This window comes from Callorhinus ursinus, unplaced genomic scaffold (genome assembly GCF_003265705.2).
Source record: "Callorhinus ursinus isolate GAN/ISIS: 27379988/994484 unplaced genomic scaffold, GSC_fseal_2.0 scaffold54, whole genome shotgun sequence".
In the NCBI taxonomy this organism is placed as follows: Eukaryota; Metazoa; Chordata; class Mammalia; order Carnivora; family Otariidae; genus Callorhinus; species Callorhinus ursinus.
The window spans coordinates 697,034-721,476 of record NW_027397116.1 but is presented as its reverse complement, the minus strand read 5'-3'; the positions used below and the strand labels follow the sequence as shown (position 1 = coordinate 721,476).

The following is a 24,443-nucleotide window of genomic DNA, read 5'->3' as shown; positions in this document are numbered from 1 at the left end:
CTTGACCAATCCTGGTGTGATCATGACTGCCACCGGACAGTGGGAAGGCTGCAGCTCTCCCACAGCTGCTTCTCAGGGTCTCCCAGTAGACTGTGGGGATTCGCAGACAACCTAGTTTTTCCCATTCCGTATTTCCTGAACTCTACGCACAGCCCTCTGGACCTCCCATCCCGCCTCATCTCCACGGTTTGAGGTCTGTGCTAGCAGAAAAGCAGCCCAGGCTCACAACTGGCTGTACCCTTCTTAGCAGTTGGGCGTCACCTTCCTCCTAGCCATGCCAAGATGCAAGAGGGAGCCCAGAGGGCTTCCCAGCCAGGATTGAGGGACAGGGCCCAACACACAGCATCTAGACTGGTGTGTAGTGTAGAATGCCCAAGTGATCACTGTGGGATGAGCTGGGACAGTGTCCAGCTACAATCCTAGAGACCACTAGGGCTCATCAGACAAGGGCTACAGCTCCAGACCAAGAGCCATCTTTACTTGCCTTTGGGGCGAAGGGTGGTCACGCAATGACCCTTCCATCCCAGGGTCAAACAAAGACCCTACACCAACTCTCCCACATCCATGTGAATCCCAAAACACGCAGGGTACCATAAAGGCTTGTCGTACGTAAATCCTCTCCCTTTACATGATCTGCAACCCACCAATATAAGACTGGTTTGTTGTGAAGATGGCAGCCCCTCTAAACAAGATGCAAATGCCCCTTGGGCTGACAAAATAAACTCCATTAATCATTCAAACACTAAATTATTAAGCAAGGTAGATTTTCTCCCCCCTCCTCCTGCAGAAGGACATCCAATAATAAATTTTCCCGGCTTGAGAAGCAAAATATTCAAAGATAACAGACAACAGTTATTGGCACCAGCGGGTCTTACCTTGGAAATGATCAACCACAGGACTCTGCGGTGCATGAAGTGTCCACAAATTCAAAATTTTTCTGCAAGTATGTACGTGAATGTACTGTTCTAGGGAGAAGATCCAGTTTCATCAGATTCCCAGAAATATGTGTGTCATGTAAAAGGTCAAGACCATCCCATGGATGCCCGGGCCAGTGTCTACCTGGTAGCTGTGAAAGGAGTCAAGGGCAGGAGTGCTGGCTTTACTTTGCCCACACTCTCCCATCTGAGCCTCTTCAGTGCTCTGCAAGTTCCCTTTCTGGATTCCCTTTATGCATGTGAGGAGGAGAAAATGAAACAGGAATGGGATTTCAAAGTAAGCAGTCACTTAGAAGTAGAACTGGGACCAGGCCTGGTTTCTCTGCTCCCCTGGTTCTTCCTCCACAGGGCGAGTCCCTCCCCGATAGACAGGGTTTAATTATGTGAAGTTTTCTAAAGTTGGCCTAATTGGATTTTCCATCATTCATGTAAAAGACGTCCCCGAAGGCCTGGCACAGAGACACCGAGCCAGAGGTCCAACTTCAATAGTGCCGGTGGCTCTTCGGGTTTCTGTTATTCACTACCTACCAGCTTTGCGATTCAGGCCACCAAGAAGGGCAGAGGCTAAGGCCACCAAGAAAATAAGGAAGCTTAATGGCCATCTGAAATGAACATTTTAGTACAAACGAGTGGATCCAGCCTGCCCCAGCTTTGTCACGTAGCATTTACGGAGCACCTACTATGTAGGAAGGACCCCTCCAGGCACCAGGGATGCAGCTGTGCACAAAATGTGTGGTTCCTGCCTTCACAGTTAGAGTTACCACGATGCAACTTTCCAGTCTTTTGCCACGACTGAATTTATTTTTAAAGGTTTTATTTATTTGTCAGAGAGAGCACAAGCAGGGGTAGCTGCAGGCAGAGGGAGAAGCAGGCTCCCTGCTGAGCAGGGAGCCCAATGCAGGACTCAATCTCAGGACCCTGGGATCATGGTCTGAGCCAAAGGCAGAAGCTTAACGGACTGAGCCACCCAGGTGTCTCACCATGATTGAGTTTAATCATCTATCAAGTGGGATCCACCAGAGGCAGACAGCCCTTGGAAAAGGCAGATGTAAAATCACCAAAGATGCAAATCAAGGTCACTGGAGGGGCCTCTCCCACTACCTCCTCAAATAAGACGATTCTCCCCTATTTATGCTGTATTCAGACTGTCACTGGTCTGAGTGGTCCAGACCTAACACAGCTCACAGACTGAGCCCCGTCTATGCTTCCAACTGCTGTCAGGGTGTCGTCCAGTCTGCCCTTTATCCTGACCACTGGGTGATCTCTCCCCTGTCCACCTCCCCAAGTCTCCCTGCGTGGGGGGTGTTTCTCTAGAGCCCTACTGTCAAGCATCACTCTGGAACTCGGAGTCAGAGCCCTCATGGGAGGACCATAAGCGTGGGTGTCGCAGGAAGTCCTTGATACAGGACTGCGAGAAAAACAGGCTCACTGTAGAACTACCTGCAGAATAAAACCGGATTTTGGAAAGACATCAGAGTGCTTGTGTAGTTGCATATGGAATAGTACTAGAGGGAACAGGGGTTGAAGGAAGAACATTTGACTTTTTCCTTTCTAAAGCTTCTTCACTTTTTTTATTTTTAGTGACAAGCATGTATTATTTGGTCCTTTTCACACGTATGCCTCACCCATACCCGTCTGAACACTTCCTGAAAACCATCACAAGAAGCAGCAGTCACCGTGGGGACCCTGCAGAGACCAGCTATACCTTACCTGTCTCTGCATCCTCACGGGGCACGCCATGACCTCTGAGTGGAAGAGATGGGAGAGGAGGAAGGACAGAGGAAAAGGTGGGTCTTGGACATGTGCTTGCGACACAGAGCACCGAGGCCATGCATGAATGATGGGTCAGCAGTCCCGCAGGGAGACTCACGGTGCATCCTATGTGGTGGTGGTGTTTTTTTAAAGATTTTATTTTTATTTGAGAGAGAGAGTGCACAGTGGAGAGAGGGGCAGAGGGGGAGAGAGAGGCGAGCCCCCCCACTGAGCAGGGACCCTGAGGATGCCCAATGGGGGTCCCAGGACCCTGGGATCACGACCTGAGCCAAAGGCAGACGCTTCACCGACTGAGCCACCCAGGCGCCCCATGTCCTATGTGAATACTGAGACTTCCCAAGCTCCAGGGACTTTGTCAAGCGCACGAGGAGGTATGCAGATTGTGCAGAACCTGCTTCCAAGGAAAGATAAAGGATGGGAACAGATAAAGAAGGCACAGGACTATGTAAGATTAAAAGCAAAGGAAAGGTAGGCAGAGACTCGGAAATAAGAGGAGAAAGGAAAGGCGGGGGAGGGGTGGCCCTGGAGGCAGCAGGAAGCTCAGGGTCTGGAGAGGCAGGGCAAGCGCCAGCACAAACACAGCACGGTCTCTGCCAAGCGCTGGAAATCAAAGTCAGACCTCAAGGAACTGCAGGGTGATGGGCACTGGGCCTCGGGAGGGAGCCAAGGGTTGATAGACGTGCTCTTGCATGGGGCAGCAGGGTTGAGGGAGGTTATTTCAGGATAGGAGGGAGAACATCTTGACAGGGAGAGACGGGGAGGCTGGGGAAGGATTGGCCACGGCCCACGGTGAAGACACAAGTGCAGCCACGTCCAGAACCCAGGAGGGCAGGGCACAGAGCCATGGTGGGCCACGACGCAGAAGATGGGGGCCAACTAGGGAGGGTGTGCAGAGCCCACAGGCACAAGTAGGTGAGAAGGATTGTCATGGAGTGGAATTACCAGGGACAAATGAGGGATTGCAGAGCGGCCCTGCGGAACAAACTGAAGCCAGAGAGCATGCATGAATGATACGCTCTTTCCCCTCTTAGTTCATAAGTTTCTTCACGCGTAAAATTGAGTAATTCCTACTCATGCGTATGTATGAAGAGGCACTGTCCCTGGAAGGTTCTGGCACTGGAGGGAATAAAAGCATAATCTCTACATGAAACATGACTCGCTGCAGTGATGGACACTCCCATCCCTCAGACAGGCTGGCTCAGAAAAGACAGGAGAAGATGGGGAGAGATCTATAAGCCGGGCTGCCCCCAATCTCTGGTTCCGAGTCCAGCAGAGGCCCCTCAAGAACCTCACATGCTGGGAGGCTGGAGGAGGCTCAATCCTACAAACATACGGAAGACGCAGTCACCATGACCTTGTACGTCACGGAGGGCAAATGAGACCCAGGTGCATGAGCATCCAGGTCGGCTCCTCCTCTAACCTTTAGGACTCCGGTACCTGGGCCCCCTGCCATGCTCCAGGGATGATGGAGCAAAGGGAACTCGTGCCGGGGTTTGAGGTGGGGACTTGGGTATGCAGAGGTTTGAGGGGAGGGAGGTTAGAGAGTAGAATCGTCCCAATCAGGGAGGTCTTGACCTGATTTTGCAGGGACAGCCGCATGTTGGAGAGGCACCTTTAAGAATCCGGAGAGCTTTTTTGGCTCCATAAAACGACAGTGTAAGTAATTACTACATATTCTATCTTCTCTCCTAATTATGGGATTCTGCCTGTGTATTACAGGTTAGGGTAGTATCTGATTCCATTAAAAAATAATGTTTAAAAATTATAGTCTTAAAACCTTCTATTTTAATCCCCATGGGACCTCGTCCTTCTGCCTTGCTAGGGGCATTCTCTCTTTTAAAAATGTGAAGTTGATTTCCACTGCTCCTTTCCAATTCCTGGCACCGTGGTTCCCTTTCCCTACCAAGAGACTGGCAGACTCTGGCCCCTCCTCTGATGAAAGGGCTCCTGGAGGGCTCACTATATATCCCACTGCCTGCAAGCCTGCCTTCCTTCAGCCTTTACTCTCTTTTAGGTTGGGTGCTCTTTTCATTTATTTGCAAGTCTTTAGAAATGCTGCCTAGGGGTTTTTTCTACCCCACTTTCATAAAAAGTATGAGGGGATACTTTCTAAGCTTTGGCACTTAACTCCCCCACCCCCCCCTTTTTTTTTTTAAGATTTATGTACTTTGAAAGAGTACGAGTGGGGGGAGGTGCACACAGAATCTTCAAGCAGACTCCCCACTGAGTGGAGAGTCTGAGGAGGGGCCCAATCTGATGACCCTGAGATCCTGACCTGAGCTGAAATCAAGAGTCAGATGCTTAACCAACTCAGCCACCCAGGCGCCCCTCGACTCCCCATATTCTTAAAGATAATCCACTGTCTTCTGTCTTCCAGTTTTGCTGTCAGCCTGTGTTCCTCTGTAAGCAATGTATTTTTCCGCTCCAGACCGTTCTACAATCTGTGTCTTCCACATTCTGTGGTTTCGTTACTGGGAACCTCGAGTTTAAGTATCCATCTTTTTAAAATTGACTTTGCTTGTCATTTAATGTGCTTCCTGAATCTGGGGGTACTTATGTCTCCTTCATTTTGTCTCATTAGATCATTTCAACTCTTGGCTGTTAACTAAGGGAAACATGCTCCAAGACTCCCTGATTTTCCAAGGAACTCCCAAATATCGCAGGTTTATCAAGCCTCAGTAGAGAAAACTGTTTCTTCACCTTCAAAACTAGTTTGTGTCCTGCAAAATGTTTTGCATTTTGATATATCATTTTGAAGGGATAAAAATTAAATATGAAGGCAAATAAACGCATGGGTTTGTCTTAAAAGATGGATGCCACTGAGCAGAGCAAGAAAACAGAAGAGACGGAAGCTCGGGGTCAAAGAGTTCTCCCAACTATTAACTAGTTTTGTGATCATGGGAAACTTACCTCATCTGTCTGAAGCTCAAGTTCATCCTAAGAATGGGAATCACCAGTTCTACCACTTGGGGTTGCTGTTAGGATGGACGTCACATAGATCAGGTCTCATCTGACTGTAGATGCTTTTAGGGTAGAGACTAGGTTTTGCTCAACCACGGACGGATTACCAATTCCCTGCTCTTTCAATAATGCTCTGTGACAATGGACAGAATTCCTGCAAGCAGGTGATTTATAGCGAGCAGGCTGCTCATACTGCTCTGAGCAAGTGAAGGACTTGCAGGCGGAGAGGCTTCTCTTGCTGGTTGCAGGTGCTACAGAGCCATTCAACAGTGACGGTTTAAGGACATCCAGCGACGTTCTGTCCCAGCCACAGTCCCTCAGTAACCTTGCATCCCTGGTGATCACCTTCTCACAGCCCTCCCGGAAAAGACTGGTTGTTCCAGAACCCCTGTCCACAGTGATGCCCCAATACCCTCTGTGCACCCAGCCACCAGCTGTGGTTCTGGACTCGGCCCCCCAAGGGTTGCTTCCTAGTCTCCTGGCAACTCAGCGAGGGTCTCTGCCATCCAGTGGCTGCAACACACCTTCCATAATGAAAATGAACCCCAGCCTGGGGGAGGGGTCCTCCCTCTGGGTTTGTCCTTGCACTCTTTCAGCCCTAGAGGGCTGTTAAGATTTTTTTTTTTTTTTTGAGAGAGAGAGAGAGAGTTGGGGGAGCAGAGGGAGAAAGAGAATCTTATTTTACCTTTTTAAAAAGATCTATCTATTTCAGAGAAAGCATGCATGGGGGGGGCAAAGAGAGAGAGAGAATCTCAAGCAGACTCCCCACTGAGTGCAGAGCCCGATGTGGGGCTCAATTTCACGACCCTGAGATCATGACCTGAGCCAAAATCAAGAGTCAAGATGCTTAACTGACTGAACCACACAGGCGCCCCAAGAGTGCTCTTTACATTTTAAAGATACTGTTTTGTTACAGCTGAATGATTCTTTATAATTCTTTTTTTTTTAAGATTTTATTTATTTATTTGACAGAGAGAGATCACAAGTAGGCAGACAGGCAGGCAGAAGGAGAAGCAGGCTCCCCGCTGAGCAGGGAGCCCGATGCGGGACTCGATCCCGGGACTCCAGGATCATGACCTGAGCCGAAGGCAGTCGCTTAACCGACTGAGCCACCCAGGCGCCTCTATAATTCTTCTGTTTAAATCACCTTGTGAGTTCTGTCTTCCAACTGGACCCAGACTGATTAACCACTGTTTTCCTCTGAGCCCAGCACAGCGAACAACACACACCAGAGTTCTCCACACAACCTTGCCTCCCCTCCCCAGCGAGCCCTGAATAATTGATCTCTGACTTGCTCAAAATCAAAGCATGGCTCAACGTGGAGGGCCCCAAACCAGAACGCACTTCTAATGTCTGATCTCACCAACTGCTTGCACTTTAATTAATGACATTTCTGAGGACTGGCTGGACACCCTATGGGGACCCTCCCTGGTTTGCTCACTTACACTCAAAACCAGCGAGCAACTTCCAGCCTGGCTCCTGAGGGCTTCAGGTCAATTAACCCACTGACTTTAGCTAAAAAGAAGGGTTTTCAGGGGCACCTGGGTGGCTTAGTCGTTAAGTGTCTGCCTTCGGCTCAGGTCATGAACCCAGGGTCCTGGGATCGAGCCCCGCATCGGGCTCCCTGCTCGGCGGGTAAGCCTGCTTCTCCCTCTCCCACTCCCCCCTGCTTGTGTTCCCTCTCTCACTGTCTCTCTCTCTGTCAAATAAATAAATAAAATCTTAAAAAAAAAAAAAAGAAGGATCTTCATTTGCTTGTTTGGCCCCTAGAATCAGAAATATTGGGGGGACTGATCATTCTTTCAGTGCCTAGTCAGACAGAGAAGAAATCAAGGCGGGGGAACTGAATTTCAAAAGCACCGTGACTTCTATAATGGTACAACTACTCCAGTGTTATTTTTTAACCTAAGGAGAGGAAAAAAAAAAAGCATGCCCATTAAACCAGAAAGGGTAAGACAAGCATGTTAACCAAGGAAGTGAAATCTGAAATAAGGAGAAATTAAACATGAAGCCTTCACTTTTCAGGCCTCGTCCTGTTCTGTTCAACAGCCTTAGCATGTCAGGGACTTGGATAAAAATGTTCTTATTACAGTTACGCTTAACCGAAAGCTCAGCGGGACAGTTAAGGTGTCACAGCCCGGTGTGATGGCTTTACCCAGGTCCACTGTGCTAAGCTAAAACTCCGCATTCCCTTCCCTGCAGAGCTGCAGGGTAGGACTGCTCACGAGAGAAACCGGTGTGGGATTTGGGAGATGGGGGATAGAGCAGGAGGGACCACGCCCTGAAGGGCCACCCCTGGCCAGAGCAGGAAGAAGCGGATATCAGGGTACCGGTGCGCTCCGTATCCGGCTGCCCTTCCTAACTGCCAGGCCTGCTGAACAACCTCAAACCCGGGCTCCCGATCAGAAGCTTCTCAGCCAACTAGGAGGCAGCAGCCTGGAAGAGTCGACAGCCTTCCATGGCTGTCTGCACCTGCCCTGTCTGCGATTCTGCTCTGGCGCACGGACACTCCTGGCATCCTGTGACCTCCAACGTAGCAGCCACACCAGGGCTGGTGAGGGACTCTGCTCGGGTCTTGTCTGGATCGTCTGCTACCCAGCTCCTGCGGCCATGGTGTGGGTCCAAGTCTGATTATCTCCTTAGGCCTCAACACTCACAGTTAACCTGCTTCCCTGCTGAACCCTGAGTCACAAAAACTCAAAACACTCTGAACAGTGGGTTCAAATGAATTCTATCTAATGTAACAACGACCTATGTAAATTCTTGTATGTAGGCTGAAAAATAAAATAGCGAAAACTGCAGAAATGAAGAATGAGTAAAAAATCTGGATTATTCTGTTTCTTTATTTATTTGACAGACAGACAGATAGTAAGAGCAGGAACACATGCAGGGGGAGTGGGAGAGGGAGAAGCAGGCTTCCCGTTGAGCAGGACCCTGGGATCATGACCTGAGCCGAAGGCAGACGCTTAACAACTGAGCTACCCAGGTGCCCCTGGATTATTCTGTTTCTTAAAAATGTGTGAGCCTGAACATCCTAGCACAGTGAATATATGATAAAAGTTCTCATTGCTTTCAAAATACTTTAAGTCCATCTGTGACCAAAAATTAGTTTAAGAGTCCAATTTTACACACACACACACACACACACACACACACACACAATCTGCCTTAAAGGCTATTATATAATCCTAAGTATTCTGGACAATAAATCCACCATGACCTAGGTAGGACCTAACATAGTTTGTTAAATAAGCAAAATATAGGGCACCTGGGTGGCTCCGTCGGTTAAGCGTCTGCCTTCAGCTCAGGTCATGATCCTGGGGCCCTGGAACCGAGCCCCACGTTGGGCTCCCTGCTCAGTGGGGAGTCTGCTTCTCCCTCTGCCTCTGCTGCTGCCCCTTGCTTGTGCTCTCTGTGTCAAATAAATAAATAAAATCTTTTAAAAAAATAAGCAAAATATAGTATGATCTCATTCTTTAAAAATAAATGCAAAACTCCCTCTCATGAGGGTAAAATTAGGTCTCTACATCTGACGCTGATAAGACAGCATCTGGGATACCATATTAAATTCTAATACATCTTAAGAGGAAATAATGGGTTCTGAAATTAGGAAGTCTAGGAAAAAACATAATGAAGAATGGCTTTGGGAGCTTTAGAGAAATAAGATCTACATATTTGTGGCTCCAGAGAAGAGAGCCAGGATCAATGGACAAAAGTCTCATAAACACAGTGAGGAGCATGGCCCCAGCAAATCAGCACAGGGGACAGAAGCCTCCTGCGATGGGGGGGTGCTGGGCCACATGTCCACCACAGTGCTTTCAACCTCGTAAGATCCCATGACTTTAGAGGTCGCCTGGGGTTTGGAGAGAGGGAAACAGGGGTCCTCGCTGATGGGCACAAAGCTCCTATTTAGAACAATGAACAGGTTTTGGAAGGTATTGTCGGCTGCACACCACCGTGAGTGTGATTGGTGCCACTAATTTGTACGCTTAAAATGATTAAAATGGCAAATTTTATATTTCACCACAATAAAAAAAAAAAACCATGATTCTATTATTCAATGGGAGAGATGCAAACACTTTAAATTTAAAATTCGAGCTAATAAAAGAGGATCCCGTTACTGATGTGGTAAAGGCATTTCTTTTGGAGCGGAAGAATGTACCGCACCACAAAGGAGTTTTCTGGAAGCAAATGCCAGAGTAATCATGTTTCATAAAATCTATTGGCGATTATGTATTCTGCGGCAATGCCAGACGGGTTCCGGAAGGGCAGAACGGGCCCCAAGAAAAGCTCATTTGTGAGTGTTACCATATTATCATGATGATAAATGTTCTTATTGACGATTTAATGAGACATACGGTTTATTTTTTTTTAATATTTTATTTATTTATTTGAGAGAGAGAGAATGAGAGAAAGAGAGAGCACAAGAGGGAAGAGGGTCAGAGGGAGAAGCAGACTCCCCGCTGAGCAGGGAGCCCGATGTGGGACTCGATCCCGGGACTCCAGGATCATGACCTGAGCCGAAGGCAGTCGCTTAACCAACTGAGCCACCCAGGCGCCCCGAGACATACAGTTTGGAATACAGTCTTCTTTCATTGACTCATAATACACAGACATACAAATTTCCATGTACAGAGACCAAAAACACCCCAATTTAATACATGGGGGGGGGAAGCATCTAGCAGCCTGGGACAGCACTGGCAAAACTTCGTACCTTTGTTGGTAAATGCAGGCTGCTGCTGAATTCTGACAGATTAGCAAGATATCCACGAGACACCTACAACCAGAAAGTCTGCTGGATGAGGTTTTTTGTTTGTTTGTTTTGTTTTGTTTTTCTAGGGGGTGGGGAGAAGGGTTGTCAAATAGATCTCAGAGTTGTGAGTTCAAGCCCCAGGTTGGGCATGGAGCCTACCTTAAAATTTTTAAAAAAAAATTTTTTTTAATTCACTTTAAAATGTAATATTTCTTTGATGTTTTTCACCCGCCATCAAAAAGCATGTTTCTTCTTATAAGTGAAGGGAAGGAAAAAGCTACGTCATACTAGTACTAATTGAAAGCAATCTTCAAGAAAGAAGAAAAGCTAGAAGATAGACTGCCCGATTCTAAGAATCTTTGTTAAGCCACAGTTAACAAGACACTGTGGTTCTGGCATCAAGACAGACAACTGGATGGATTGAACAGAATAAAGAGTTCGAAATGAACAACACAGAGAGCGATAATAGATTTTCAACAGAGGTCCTTCAGCAGGGAAAGAACAGTCTTTTCAACAAATGAGTCCAGAGCAACGAGATATCTGTTTGCAGGAGGAAAAACAAAAACTTTGATACATCCCTCGTATCGTATTAAAGAAATGAATTGAGGGATGCCTGGGTGGCTCAGTCGAGGAAGCGTCTGCCTTTGGCTTGGGTCATGATCCCAGGGTCCCAGGATCGAGTCCCACATCGGGCTCCCTGCTCCGCAGGAGTCTGCTTCTCCCTCTGCTGCTCCCCTTTTGTGCTCTCTCTCTCTCCCACACATGCTTTCTCTCTCTCTCTCTCAAATAAATAAAATCTTTAAAGAGAGAGAGAAAAGCCCAGCCAGACCTGGAGAAAATATTTGCAAACCAAACACCTGATGAAGGATATACATTCAAAATTTATAAAGAACTCTCAAAATTCAGTAAGAAAACAAAACCACCCAATGAAAAATGGGCTAAGGATTTGAACAGATGCTTCACAAAAAGATACAGGAATGGCACATAAAATGAAAAGATGCCAAGGTCATTAGTCAATAGGAAATGCAAATTAAACCCCCAGTGAGATATTAATATGCATGTATTTGAAGAGCTAAAAAAAAAAAAAAAAAACAACAACAACCTAACAATACCAGACGCTGGCAAAGATACGAAGAACTGGAGGTCTCAAACTCCACTAGCGGTTCTACCACTTGGGAAAAGTTTGGCACTTTCATGAAAAAAAGAAAAATAGGGGTGCGTGGCTGGCTCAGTCAGTTAAGCGTCTGCCTTTGGCTCAGGTCATGGTCTCGGGGTCCTGGGATCGAGCCCCACATCAGGCTTCTTGCTCAGTGGGGAGCCTGCTTCTCCCTTTTCCTCTGCCCCTCCCCCTGCTTGTACTCTCTCTAATAAAATATTTTAAAACAAAAACAAAAACCAACCAAAAAAAAAGAAACCTATCATATAATCAGTCATTCTGCTCCTGTGTGTTCACCCAAGAAAAATGAAAGCGTATGTCCATATAGACGCTTGTACTGAACAGTCACGTAAGCTTTTGTTCTGATAACCCCAAACTGGAAACCACCAAAATGTCCACCAACGTACGAATGGCTCGTACAGTGGAATACCGTTTAGGAATAAAAAGGGATAAGCTACTGATGCATACAATGACAGGTGATTCTTAGAATAATTATGCTTAAGGACAGAAGCCAGACCCAGAAAGAGGATACAGTGTACGACTCTATACAAAATTTAAAAAAACACAAATTCATGTGGAAAAACAGAAAGGAGATCAGTAGTTGCCTGGGGATGTGGAGGGCAGGAAGGAGGGAGATGGGCCAAGACGGGGGGGCGGGGAAGGAGCGGGAGGGAGAGGTTACAAGTGGGCACACAAGGGAACTCTCGGGGGTGACATATGCTCGTCATCTTGACGGAGGTGATGGCTTTAGAAGTGTACACATAGGTCAAAATTTACCAAAGTAATCACGTTAAATATGCTCAATTCTTGTAGGTCAACTACACCTCAAAATAAAGTTGTTATAAAAACTAAAACTGATAGCTTGTTTGGGCTATGTAGTTAAAACTTTGGGGAAAGTCCTTTTCTTTCAACCCAGGAAAGGTTGATTCAAGTCCATGAGCAGCATCCACAAGGAGCACAGGCTTTGCATGTGTACGGTATCATTATGAAAAAAAAAAAAAAAAGAACAAAAACACTCCAAGAAATTCTTCCCTTTACAAAAGGCAAATGAGGGGCTCATCCATTCACATCCTGCAAGCCCAGTTCTGATGCGATCTGTTTCCTGAAGCCTTTCCTTATCACTCAAGTAGAAAGTGATTATTCCCTCCTGTGAATCACCGTAACACTCAAGTTAATTTTCAGATATTAGTCGAGTGCATTTTTCCATCCACCCATCACACATTTATTAAATGATGCATCCAGGCCAGACACTGGCTTGATGCTAGAAATACGAAAGTGAGGTGGGCGTAGTCCTTCCCCCACAAGAGCCTCATCGTCTACCAGCAAAAGACTTTAAGTGACAGTAACACACTTGAACACTTGTTTCCACAAACATCTAAAAGTACAACAGGAACCCAGAGAAAGAAACTCATGTTGTCAGACACAAGGTCCTGTGCCCCAGTGATGTGCTTCCCTCCAGACTAACATTGCCCGAGAATGAGGGACCGTGACTGACTCACTTCAGTCACCCACTGACTAAGCTGGATGCTATGCATCCAGCACAGCACCTGACCTGAGTGTTTTCACATTCGTATATTTCCTTGAATGAATGGAAATTCCATTTCACAGGCATCCACTCTTTGACTAGAAGGCAGGGCCATCATGTTGCCAACTTGGCAGTGGAGTCTCAACCTTTATCCGTTTTGTCGACCGAAGCAAGTCATTTGGCTCTAGGTTCCCCCAAATACCAAAGGAAGAGTTAATGCCCATTCTGTCGGTGAAAAAAACAGGAAGGAGGTAGGGGTGGGGTGGGTGAGGCTTGGTCAGCGGAGTCCACGACACCAGAGGAACATTCGTGAACTGAGGTCCCACGGTGGGTCCAAGGAGCACCCTGGTGCTCTGTATTGTGACTCCCAGGTATTCCTCTGCCCAGGTAGTACACGTCTAATCTCTAGAGGAATCCTACCAATCTCGTTGTGAAAGCAATTTCTAGGGATTATATGTGTGACTTTCTGCTTTCCCAGAAGATCACAAACCCTTTATCTGCGCTCAGTTTCTGAAGGGGCAGAGAGGTGGAAGAGATATGCAACTATAAAATTTCAGTGAAGATAAAACTAGCACAACTTGGAAGAGTTTCAAATTACGACCAAAAGATTCGGACTAAACACCAAGCAGAAATCCTTCGTCGTTTCTAGATAGTGCAATTGAGCCTAAGAAGAATTTTCCTCTCGAGCTTAAAGATAAGGTAGACATGCTTCTTGTACTTACATGTATAGAAACAATGGGTCGCAGAAGGGAAAAGCCGTAGAAATTTATCTGAATTTATCTGGCCCCACCAGCCTGACACCTCCAGGGGCCAACAGGCGGGGGGCAGGACTCTTACCTGTAGATAGGGTCCTGCATCACCAGCATCTTGCTCTCATCCCACGTCCACTCCTTTTTCTGCAATAAAAGAAGCTGTAAATGAATAAGTTAGGCTTGTCCTCCGCTACAGAACCAGGGCACACGGTGCGCTACTAATACTTATGCAAACACACGCATCAGCTCCTGGCCTGACTCCTTCTAAGAGGCCTGGAGCTCAGTGCTCCAAAGGACAAGTGGGAAACGTCCTGTCTGGTCTGAGCAGCTTCCTTCAAGCCCTTTAAGAAGAGCATCTCTCCGGGCCGCAGAGGACAGGGGGGAGCCAAGGCCACCCCCGAGGACCTCAAGCAGACTACACATCACTCCAGAGGAGTGGGAGAAGCAGGAAGACCACAAGGAAGAAGGAGGCAAAGCTGTGAACTGTCAGAAGCACAGGAAATGCAGCTCCCACCCTCTTTTCCTTAAAGGGGAGACGGTGAGACCCAAGCCTGGAGAGGTTACTAGTACATTTGTAGTTACCCAAGAGGATAGCCCTGATGGCTGTGAACCCAACTGTGAATGCCAAAGGAGACCTTTGGGGATGAGGACAGGGACAGAGGGTTCAGGGGCAGTCCCGGAGACCCCAGGGGCTTGATGAGGTGAGCAGCACCCCCATGCGTTCAGGAAGCACCAGGACAGCAGCTGCCCCCACCCTCCCAGGTCCCCCCCAACCCCGCCCCCGCCAGGTGCAGGAACAGGGACCCCTGCCCCCTCCACTGGCCTTTGCCACAGAGGCAGGGCTGTCCAGGACGACTGGGGAAGAACACACTCCTCTCTCCAGGACAGGTGATCAAGCACAGTGAAGGCAAGAGAGCGTGCGTCGGATTAATTACCGTTTCATGAGCGCCTACCGCTCTGTGGGTTTCTCAGAGAGCTCAGAGTGGAGGCTCCCAAAGCACCGGGGTGGGAAGACAAGCCTCCACCAGGGGCCAGGGGAGACTCTGTTCAGTCCCTTTGGAGACATTAAGCAGCATGTGTCCATCAGCCTCACTCACACAGAACCCCACACGCACCTGGCAGACAGCACCACCCACGCAGGCCATTTCATCCCCAAAGTCTGAGTCAATCCCAATCCAGCCCACAGATGTGCATTTTCGACTGGTTTACAAGCTTTTAACACCAGATGCTGTTTTACAGACAAGAAAACTCTGTTTTAAGAACGAGTTTTTCAAAAGCGGCCTTCCTAGAAGGCACTGCCCTGTGAGATTTTAATGTACGAATGGCCCATTTGGAGCAAACACAGACACAAGGAGACTACATCTTTTTTCTAAATGAGAACCCTCCAGATGTAGAAATACAGCCAATCCAGGCCCTCTTCTTTATACTAAATAGTCCCAGGCTTTGCACTCATTCCTCACCAGACCAGTCTTCTGGACTTCTCACTACACTAGCTGACTTGTCTGTACCCACGCCATTTGCCAGTGTCCCCCTCGAAGCCCGGTCCTCTGGCCTGAATCCCTTACTGACTCCCAGGTGGTGGGATTGGCAGAGACTCGTTCGTTTCCGCATTCCAGTGGTGATACTCTTAGCCCAGCAAGGACTGGTTGGTCGTTTTCTCAGCTGCCTTATAACCGCCTTCCCGCCACACATCAGGCCAGCTTCCAACAGACACACTGAGATTTTTCAGAGGCAAAGTAACTCATCACTTGGATGCCTATCTTAAATACAGAGTATAAGTGTTCACCATGGGAATTCTTTTTTTTTTCTTCAATGTTTTATTTATTTATTCATGAGAGTGAGAGAGAGAGAGGCAGAAGCAGAGGGAGAAGCAGGCTCCCCGCCTAGAAGGGAGCCCGATGCGGGACTCGATCCCAGGACCCTGGGATCATGACCTGAGCCGAAGGCAGACACTTAACCATCTGAGCCACCCAGGCGCCCACCATGGGAATTCTTTAAACAGCAAAATAGGATGTTTCAAAGATGGTGTGATTTGGGGGCAACTTTTAATATAAATACTAAATAATTAAATATTATATTAAACCACATCTATATTTATGACCATGTATCCTGACCGAAGTCTTAATTCAGTTCAGTTAGCAATGTTTGGGGAAAGCACCTCCCCTCTGCTGTTGAGCCCATTCATGTAGATTTTATTTCAGCAGTTGTAGGTTTTAGTGCTATTACTTCCATGTGGCTCTTCTTTCTTCTATTTCTTGGCTGAGCTTTTCTACTTCTTCTGCGTCAAGAGTGTAATTGCTCATGGAAGGATCTTAATGATGGCGCCCTTAACATCCTTGTCAGATAATTCCAACATCTGTCATCTCGGGATTGCCATCTCTTGACTCTCTTTTATCCATCTGAGATTTTCCTCATTTCTGCTATAGCAAGTGATTTTCAATTGAAACCTCAACATTTCAGAAAATACTTTTAAGAGATACCCTGCACCCCTAGAGAATATCCTGACCAAAAAATAAACAACTTTCCACCTGCTTATTTTCCTTTTCTGAAAATTGCATTAAAATCTAGTCCTCTCCCTTTGAAAATTTTGCAGGAATCCTTGGATGCATCCATAAAATTGATGAAGGGATCAGAAAATAGGGACCAAGATAAGTCAAAGGGTCTGGGGTAGAGTGGACTCTCTATCCTTTCTATGTCACCATCTTTCAAATAAGACCCTGAGCAGTGCAGAGACCCCAGCAAGGTGTCCCCCTAGTTTACAGTCTGGTGAAGATGAGAACCCAGTTCTGATTTATAGACCAGTGTGTGTTTTCTGGTACAACTGAGCATCAATGAAGTACCATGAACAGTGTTAACTCGCAGGGAAGCTTGGCGGATCTTAAGAGCAATTTGATTCTTCTCTCTTGCTCTGAAATCATTTCACATACCTCCTCTTTTTCAAATGTTCTAGACGAAAAAAACCCAAAACAAAAGCCACACACACAAATCACCCCCTCCTCACTTTTCTACATGGAAATAAATATTCTTTGAAGGAAAAAATTTTAGGAAAAAAAAATGTTCTTAACAAGAGAAGGAAAACAGGAAGAAAAACTAATGACCTACCATCTTCATGGGGTTATAAATCAAAGTTGGCTTTGACCCATGGGATAGCAATGTTATTAAAGAACAATACCCACAGCCAAACTTAGTTTCATGACCTTCAGAAGCTCCCACAGCTCCCACTTATCCCTGAAACCACTGTTTGTTTAAATGCTTAGAAATGAGGGGCTTGGGAGTCTTGGAAGCTACATGAGGAAATTTTCAGTTTTGCTACCCACTGCCCTGAATGGGCTGTAGTCTCCAAGATACACCCGAAAATGAAGACATTTCAAGTCCAGATGGGAGGGGAGAGGAGAAGCAAGGGGCAGAGAAGAGGGAAGGAGAGGGGTGCATCCCTGAAGCTGTCAGCACCTCTCTGAGGCAGAGAGCGCTTCACGGCCACGTTTACCGCCAACAGCCCAGGATGACCAGCAGGATGGAACGAGCTGGTCTTCAGCCTCCTTCAACCTGAGGTCCAGGCTCAGGCGGGGCCTCACTGGCACCACGGAGAGCCCAAGTGGTGACAGCAGTGAGGCCCATCAGCGAGGCCCAGGGAGATGGAGACCTACCCCCTCACCAGCTCCGCAGATAGAAAGGAATGCGAGTGGACAGGGAGTGCCCTAGGGGTGACTGTCTGGCCTTCTGCCAGACTCCCATCCTGTACATGTACATCCGTCACTCCTTCCTTAGTGTCCCCTCTGCACCTGCCAAGGACACTCACAGCATGGCTGAGCCTTTCAGGAGGCCTCTGAACTAGAGTTGACTAACCCGTCTCTCTCTATGCCTTTCCTTCCCTCACCAGTCTCCCCTCCCCCTCTCTTCTTATGAATTCCTTACTCCAAGGTAATTTAAAGAGTCAACACCACAGGGCAGCTTAACTGGAAGGAAGGCTCTGCGTCACATTATTGGCTCGTCAAAACTTTCTGGAGAGAGGACGTTGTCATCACAGAAGGTGCCCCAAGACCTCCAATTACAGGGAGTTCAACCAAGGGTCCCACCTGTGGCATTCTGGAACCCACCATCAGTGTAGTAAGGGTCCTGCTCTGGGCTGAAGAGTGTGCAGGGATGCTGGCGCAGGCCCATCCTTGGGAGACACAGGAGGCCCCCCCCACATGGCTTTGGCTTCAGGACTCCCTGACAGCCTTGCCACACCTTCCTCAGAGCACACTGCCATCTAAGAGACGGTCTCCCGCCCTCCCCTCCTTCCCTCGCAGTCAGACCCACACGGAAATGTGACAGCTACCCCAGCCTCGCCCAGGGCCTCCCCACCTTCTCTCGCAGGCACTGGATCCCATCTTGGCATGTGCTTTTTGGAGGACTTAGAATAACACAGAGTGAGAAAGAAAAGATACAGGCAAGTCATTTTTAGCTGCTTCCTTTTCTATTTTCACAAAAAATTCTCCAGTCTTCCCTTCATTTGATAACGTTTCTATAATGCTTCCTTCACGTTATCAAAATTGATCGCAACCTTAAAAGACAAATACACTAAGGCTCAGAGACGTTCACTTACTTCCCCCACCAAGTTCACCTAGCCCGGTGGTAATGAAACCCAACTCGTATATCTCTGTGCCCTACGTTCTCCTTGCCACTCCAAGTGATATAATCAGAGAATGTCAGTCTCCACCGCCTGCAAACGGTCAAGGGCTTACACGGTATGCTCTTAGAAGACCAAAGAATGGGGTAAGCATGTCCTTTACCTAATGAGTGCAAATGTCCAGTGTTCCATGGAAAGTTACAGCCATTCTGACATTCCAAAATCTGCCAGCAGGGAATGTGATGTGGGAATGACGTCAGAGGTAGGTCTGCCTGGAACAGTGCCAAAATCAGAAGAAAGAATTGGGATAATTATCCCAGCCGTCCTGTCTCCTCTTAGAGCCCAGAAATGGATAGGGCATCTTTGAAGCTTTTCCTCAGGAAGCCAAAGTGGAGAGGAATTTGTACTGGCATTGACTTCCTAGACACATCACAGAGTCTATAAGCTTTACCATTATTCACGCTCCTGGCAGCAATGGGGACTTCTCAGAAAACACAACACAATACAACCTTGCAAAGGCCTTCTTAACTCAGCTTGACAAGTTCTCCATGCTTCCAGACAGAACAAGGTTCGTCTGAAAATACAGCTATCACTCATCCTCAGGCATCACCTATGGATACAGAAAACACATTTCAAAACTGAAGTGCTCATAAATCCTCACACAGTGTACACAATTCCTAATGTGCATGTTTTAAAATGAGCAGAAAATAAAGAGGGCCTAAAAACGTGACATGGTGGAAGGAAGACTGGACAAAGTTTAGTCCTGGCTCCATCAGTAACTGTGTGGGTGACCCTGGGACAGTCACTGGGCCTCTCTTGTCCTCTGTTACCAAAATCTAATCATCCACGGGAGCAGACTAGATCATTTCTGAAGTTCCTTCTCCTAAATTCTGGTTCTACAATCCTAACTGCCTCCTTTTCTTACCCAATTAGATTTGAGGTTTGTGTTTCCAGAAAAACTAATGCCACTCTTTGGGCAGGAAACTAGTTCTCCTGCCAGGTGATATCCCGGCGACAGAGTACAGGCTAGAAGTTAAAGACCTCAGAGTAACTAATTAGGCATTTCCTATACAGTAGCTTTTCTCCGAGCAGCCTGAAGAGATGAGTATACACACGGCAACACAGTGGTGGAAGAACCTACTTATTTGAGCGGGACAGACCCGATTCAGACCTTGACATCACCTCTGATGGGATGTGAGGTCTTGGGCAGGTTGCTCAATCTTTTTTCGCAAAACAAGCATAAGAACGGTACCTACCTCACAGGATGGTTATGACCATTTAATAAGTATACGGAGCATCAAACAGGCCCGGCAAATGGCAGGTGCTCAATATCAGCGTTAGTTACTATTGTTAGCTATTCTCATTACCATCTTAGCGTGTAATTACTTTCATGAGTTTGGTCCCTCTGGTCTTCTACCTTCCCAAACAGATGAAATAGGATTAGAGAAAAGACATGGTCCCTGCCCCTGAAGGCTCAGCCCATGGGGGAATGAGATAAATAACTGTAATGCAATTCTGGAGCTATAATAGACCTACATATGCAGATAATGCCATTAAAAGTAATTTTGCTGGAAAGGGTCCATGTCTAATACCCTTATAGATCCCACTCAGTTCCTTGAACACAGCAGACACACAATGAATAGTTATTAATGAGAACGATGGAACTTTCTAGAATATGTTAGGAGATCCTTAGGAGATCCCAACTAAGTTACTGGTGTACAAGAGAAATCACATGAAACTGAGGCCTTTCAGATCCTTTCGTAGAAAAACCCTTTGGATGAAGTTCAGGACTAATCTTTCTTATTCGGAAGTCCACTCCCTAGCAAATAGTGCTGTAGTGGGATTCCAGGATTATAATAATTGATCATTATTATGTACACAGGAAAGCCCATTACATGGGCCTGGCTGGGAGTTGAAGAAAATGTAACGATTGGGAGATGACAAAGCCACTTAATAGTGGGGTTCACACCACAAATATCAACCAAGAGTCCTAGGAATTTGAGATTCATTATCTGCTGGCTTCAGTTCAAGAGGACAGCATTTTTAGATGCTTGTTAATAAAACCAAAAAGATATTTTTTACATCTCAGTGAGAGATGATAGCAAAATATTTGGCTATGGCCTACCCTGGAATCAAGGCCCTACAGACCGAAGTCACTGAGCAAGTCCGACTGAGAATACCACCAAAGTGAGTGACTCCCACGGGGGCCTTTCGAAGCTCAGGAAAGGCTCTCCTTGCGTCTTCAAACAGGCAAGTTGCCAAGAAGAGAAAGAGGGAGGAAATGTGATAGCCAAAAGTAACAAATGAGACTTCATTTGATCCAACTGCTAAGTATTTAGTTCTTCCTGATTTGAGGACATCATCACAAATCACGTTCACTCATCCAGCGAACCAACAACCACAATAACTGAAAACACACCACACGGGCCAGGTGCCCGAGGAAGTGCTGGCCTTACAGCAATGGCCCCTGCCCTTAAAAAGTTCTTGGGAGAGCAGGGAATCCCTGTAAACATGCTTCACTCCCCTGGCCAGGAAGCATCCCACCATTCACCAGGCATAGAGAGGCAGGGGGTCCCATCCCGCCCGAGAGGCTCAGGAGGCAACAACGCATAAACCCACCTGGCCTTTAGGGTCTGCTTCATCTCTAACCCAGGAGGCTCTCAAGGACCTGAGTAAGGACAGGTGACCCACATGCACGATCAGTGAAGAGCATGGTTCCAGAGCTGGTGCAGAGCATTCCAGAGGGTGAAGTGAACGTAATCACCTGATCCAACTCTTGACAGCTGAAGCTCAGAGGGGCAAAATAACCTGCCCATGACCCCACAGCCAGGAAGGGAAGAGTCGGGACAAGGACCCAGGTCTTCTCCTCTCGGCCAAAGGCTCCTGCCAGCACGCACACTAACCCAGGGCAAGGCAATGTGTTTGCAGGCAGAGGGGACAAGTCAATATTCTGACCACGGAGGGCAGCACAGACACTGACGAATGAGTTGAGGATGTCAGGCTGGACCTCTACCTGTGCCCACGACTTAATATCAGCCATGACTTTTTCTACACCCTCAGCTACTGGGCAAGAGCTCCAGTTCTTAACCTTGATGAGGATGGCCATCACCCAAATCTGCAGACTGTTCCATTTCCTTGGAGACAAGTGTGGCACATCTGCACTCGGCCCCTCTTAGTTCTATACGCAGAGAGTGAGGTGGTGTGAGCACACTCAGATACCAGGGGCCGGCCATGCAGGAACCAAATGACACAGAGGCTGACTGCTGTGAATGTGCACACATCTGTCCGAGGCGATATAAATGAACGCTGTGATTATCCGAATCAAAAGCATGCCTGAAACAGATACCAGGCGGGGGTAGAGAAAACAAGATGGGAAGCCTCCCTTTCCCAAGCCTGGCGTCAGAAGAATCAGACTGAGGAAAGACCTGTAGGATCACCTCTTTTCTAGGCCAGCTGGAGGGGAACCCATACGAGCAATTACCAGGGATGGAGTTTCAAAATGAGTCACAAGGTCCCAAGGGCTCCCTGGGGAAGATGCTTCTCTAGCTCTCATTACTCAGTGGAAGGAGACTGGCTTCTCTGCCAGGTGACACCTCAGCACACAGGTGTCCTTATGTAGGGCATGATCTTGGGCAAAAATATTTAAGGTTTTTCAACATCAGTTTTTTCATATGCAGAATGGGGTCGATGCTAAATAAAGCCTAAACCCAGCAGGAGAAAAGAAACAATAAAGATCAGAGCAGATATCAATGAAATAGAAACCAAAAGAACAGTAGAACAGATCAATGAAACCAGGAGCTGGTTCTTTGAAAGAATTAATAAGATTGATAAATCCCTAGCTATACTTATCAAAAAGAAAAGAGAAAGGACCCAAATAAATAAAATCATGAATGAAAGAGGAGAGATCACAACTAACACCAAAGAAATACAAACAATTATAAGAACATATTATGAGCAACTCTATGCCAGCAAATTAGATAATGTGGAAGAAATGGATACATTCCTAAAGATGTATCAACTACCAAAACTGAACCAGGAAGAAATAGAAAACCTGAACAGGCCTATAACCACTAAGGAAATTGAAGCAGTCATCAAAAATCTCCCAACAAACAAGAGCCCAGGGCCAGATGGCTTCCCAGGGGAATTCTACCAAACATTTAAAGAAGAATTAATACCTATTCTTCTGAAACTGTTCCAAAAAAATAGAAATGGAAGGAAAACTTCCAAAGTCGTTTTATGAGGCCACCATTACCTTGATCCCCAAACCAGACAAAGATCCCATCAAAATTGAGAACTACAGACCAATATCCCTGATGAACACGGATGCAAAAATTCTCACCAAAATGCTAGCGACAGGCTCCAACAGTACATTAAAAGGATTATTCACCACAACCAAGTGGGATTTATTCCTGGGCTGCAAGGTTGGTTCAACATCCACAAATCAATCAATGTGATACAATACATTAATTAAAAAAAAAAGAACAAGAACCATATGATCCTCTCAATAGATGCAGAAAAAGCATTTGACAAAGTAGAGCATCCTTTCTTGATTAAAACTCTTCACAGTGTAGGGATAGAGGGCACATACCTCAAAATCATAAAAGCCATCTATGAAAAACCCACAGCAAATATCATACTCAATGGGGAAAAACTGAGAGAGCTTTTCCCCTAAGGTCAGGAACACGGCAGGGATGTCCACTCTCACCACTGCTATTCAACCTAGTATTAGAAGTCCTAGCCACAGCAATCAGACAACAAAATGAAATAAAAAGCATCCTAATCAGCAAAGAAGTCAAACTCTCACTCTTTGCAGATGATATGATACTTTATGTGGAAAACCCAAAAGACTCCACCTCAAAACTGCTAGAACTCATACAGGAATTCAGTAAAGTGGCAGGATATAAAATCAATGCACAGCAATCAGTGGCATGTCTATACACCAACAACAAGACAGAAGAAAGAGAAATTAAGGAGTCGATCCCATTTACAATTGCACCCAAAACCATTAGATACCTAGGAATAAATCTAACCAAAGAGGCAAAGAATCTGTTCTCAGAAAAAAGAAACTGAGGAAGACACAAAGAAATGGAAAAACGTTCTATGCTCATGGATTAGAAGAACAAATATTGTGAAAACGTCTATGCTACCTAGATGCATTTAATGCAATCCCTATCAAAATACCATCCACTTTTCTCAAAGAAATGGAACAAATAATCCTAAAATTTGTATGGAACCAGAAGAGACCCCGAATAGCCAGAGGAATGTTGAAAAAGAAAAGCAAAGCTGGCGGCATCACAATGCCGGACTTCAAGCTCTATTACAAAGCTGTCATCATCAAGACAGTATGGTACTGGCACAAAAACAGACACATAGATCAACGGAACAGAATAGAGAGCCCAGAAATGGACCCTCAACTCTATAGTCAACTAATCTTCCACAAAGCAGGAAAGAAGGTCCAATGGAAAAAGTCTCTTCAACAAACGGTGTTGGGAAAATTGGACAGCCACATGCAGAAGAATGAAACTGGACCATTTCCTTACACCACACACAAAAATAGACTCAAAATGGATGAAAGACCTAAATGTGAGACAGGAATCCAACAAAATCCTTGAGGAAAACACAGGCAGCAACCTCTTTGACTTCAGCCGCAGCAACTTCTTCCTAGAATTATCGCCAAAGGCAAGGGAAACAAGGGAAAAAATGAGCTATTGGGACTTCATCAAGATAAAAAGTTTTTACACAGCAAAGGAAACAGTCCACAAAACCAAAAGACAACCGACAGAATGGGAGAAAATATTTGCAAATGACCTATCAGATAAAGGGCTAGTATCCAAAATCTATAAAGAACTTATCAAACTCAACACCCAAAAACCAAATAATCCAATCAAGAAATGGGAAGAAGACACGAGCAGACATTTCTGCAAAGAAGACATCCAAATGGCCAACAGATACATGAAAAAGTGCTCAACATCGCTC

General features: G+C 46.4%; 1 protein-coding gene across 19 annotated transcripts in view; it reads right to left on the bottom strand.

Moving 5' to 3' along the window:
- The window catches only part of LOC112839198 (carboxyl-terminal PDZ ligand of neuronal nitric oxide synthase protein), a 279,718-nt gene that overhangs the window by 57,314 nt on the left and 197,961 nt on the right, over positions 1–24,443 (bottom strand). For 12 of the 19 annotated variants that reach the window (XM_073884019.1, XM_073884022.1, XM_073884024.1 and 9 more), the window contains one exon: positions 13,941–14,014. In XM_073884019.1, the coding sequence (XP_073740120.1) occupies positions 13,941–14,014 (74 nt within the window). Of the gene's footprint in view, positions 1–8,937; positions 9,080–13,934; positions 14,015–18,630; positions 18,740–18,918; positions 19,159–24,443 lie in introns of those variants that run through there. The other 7 variants (XM_073884020.1, XM_025892106.2, XM_073884018.1 and 4 more) reach the window with 3 other exon arrangements.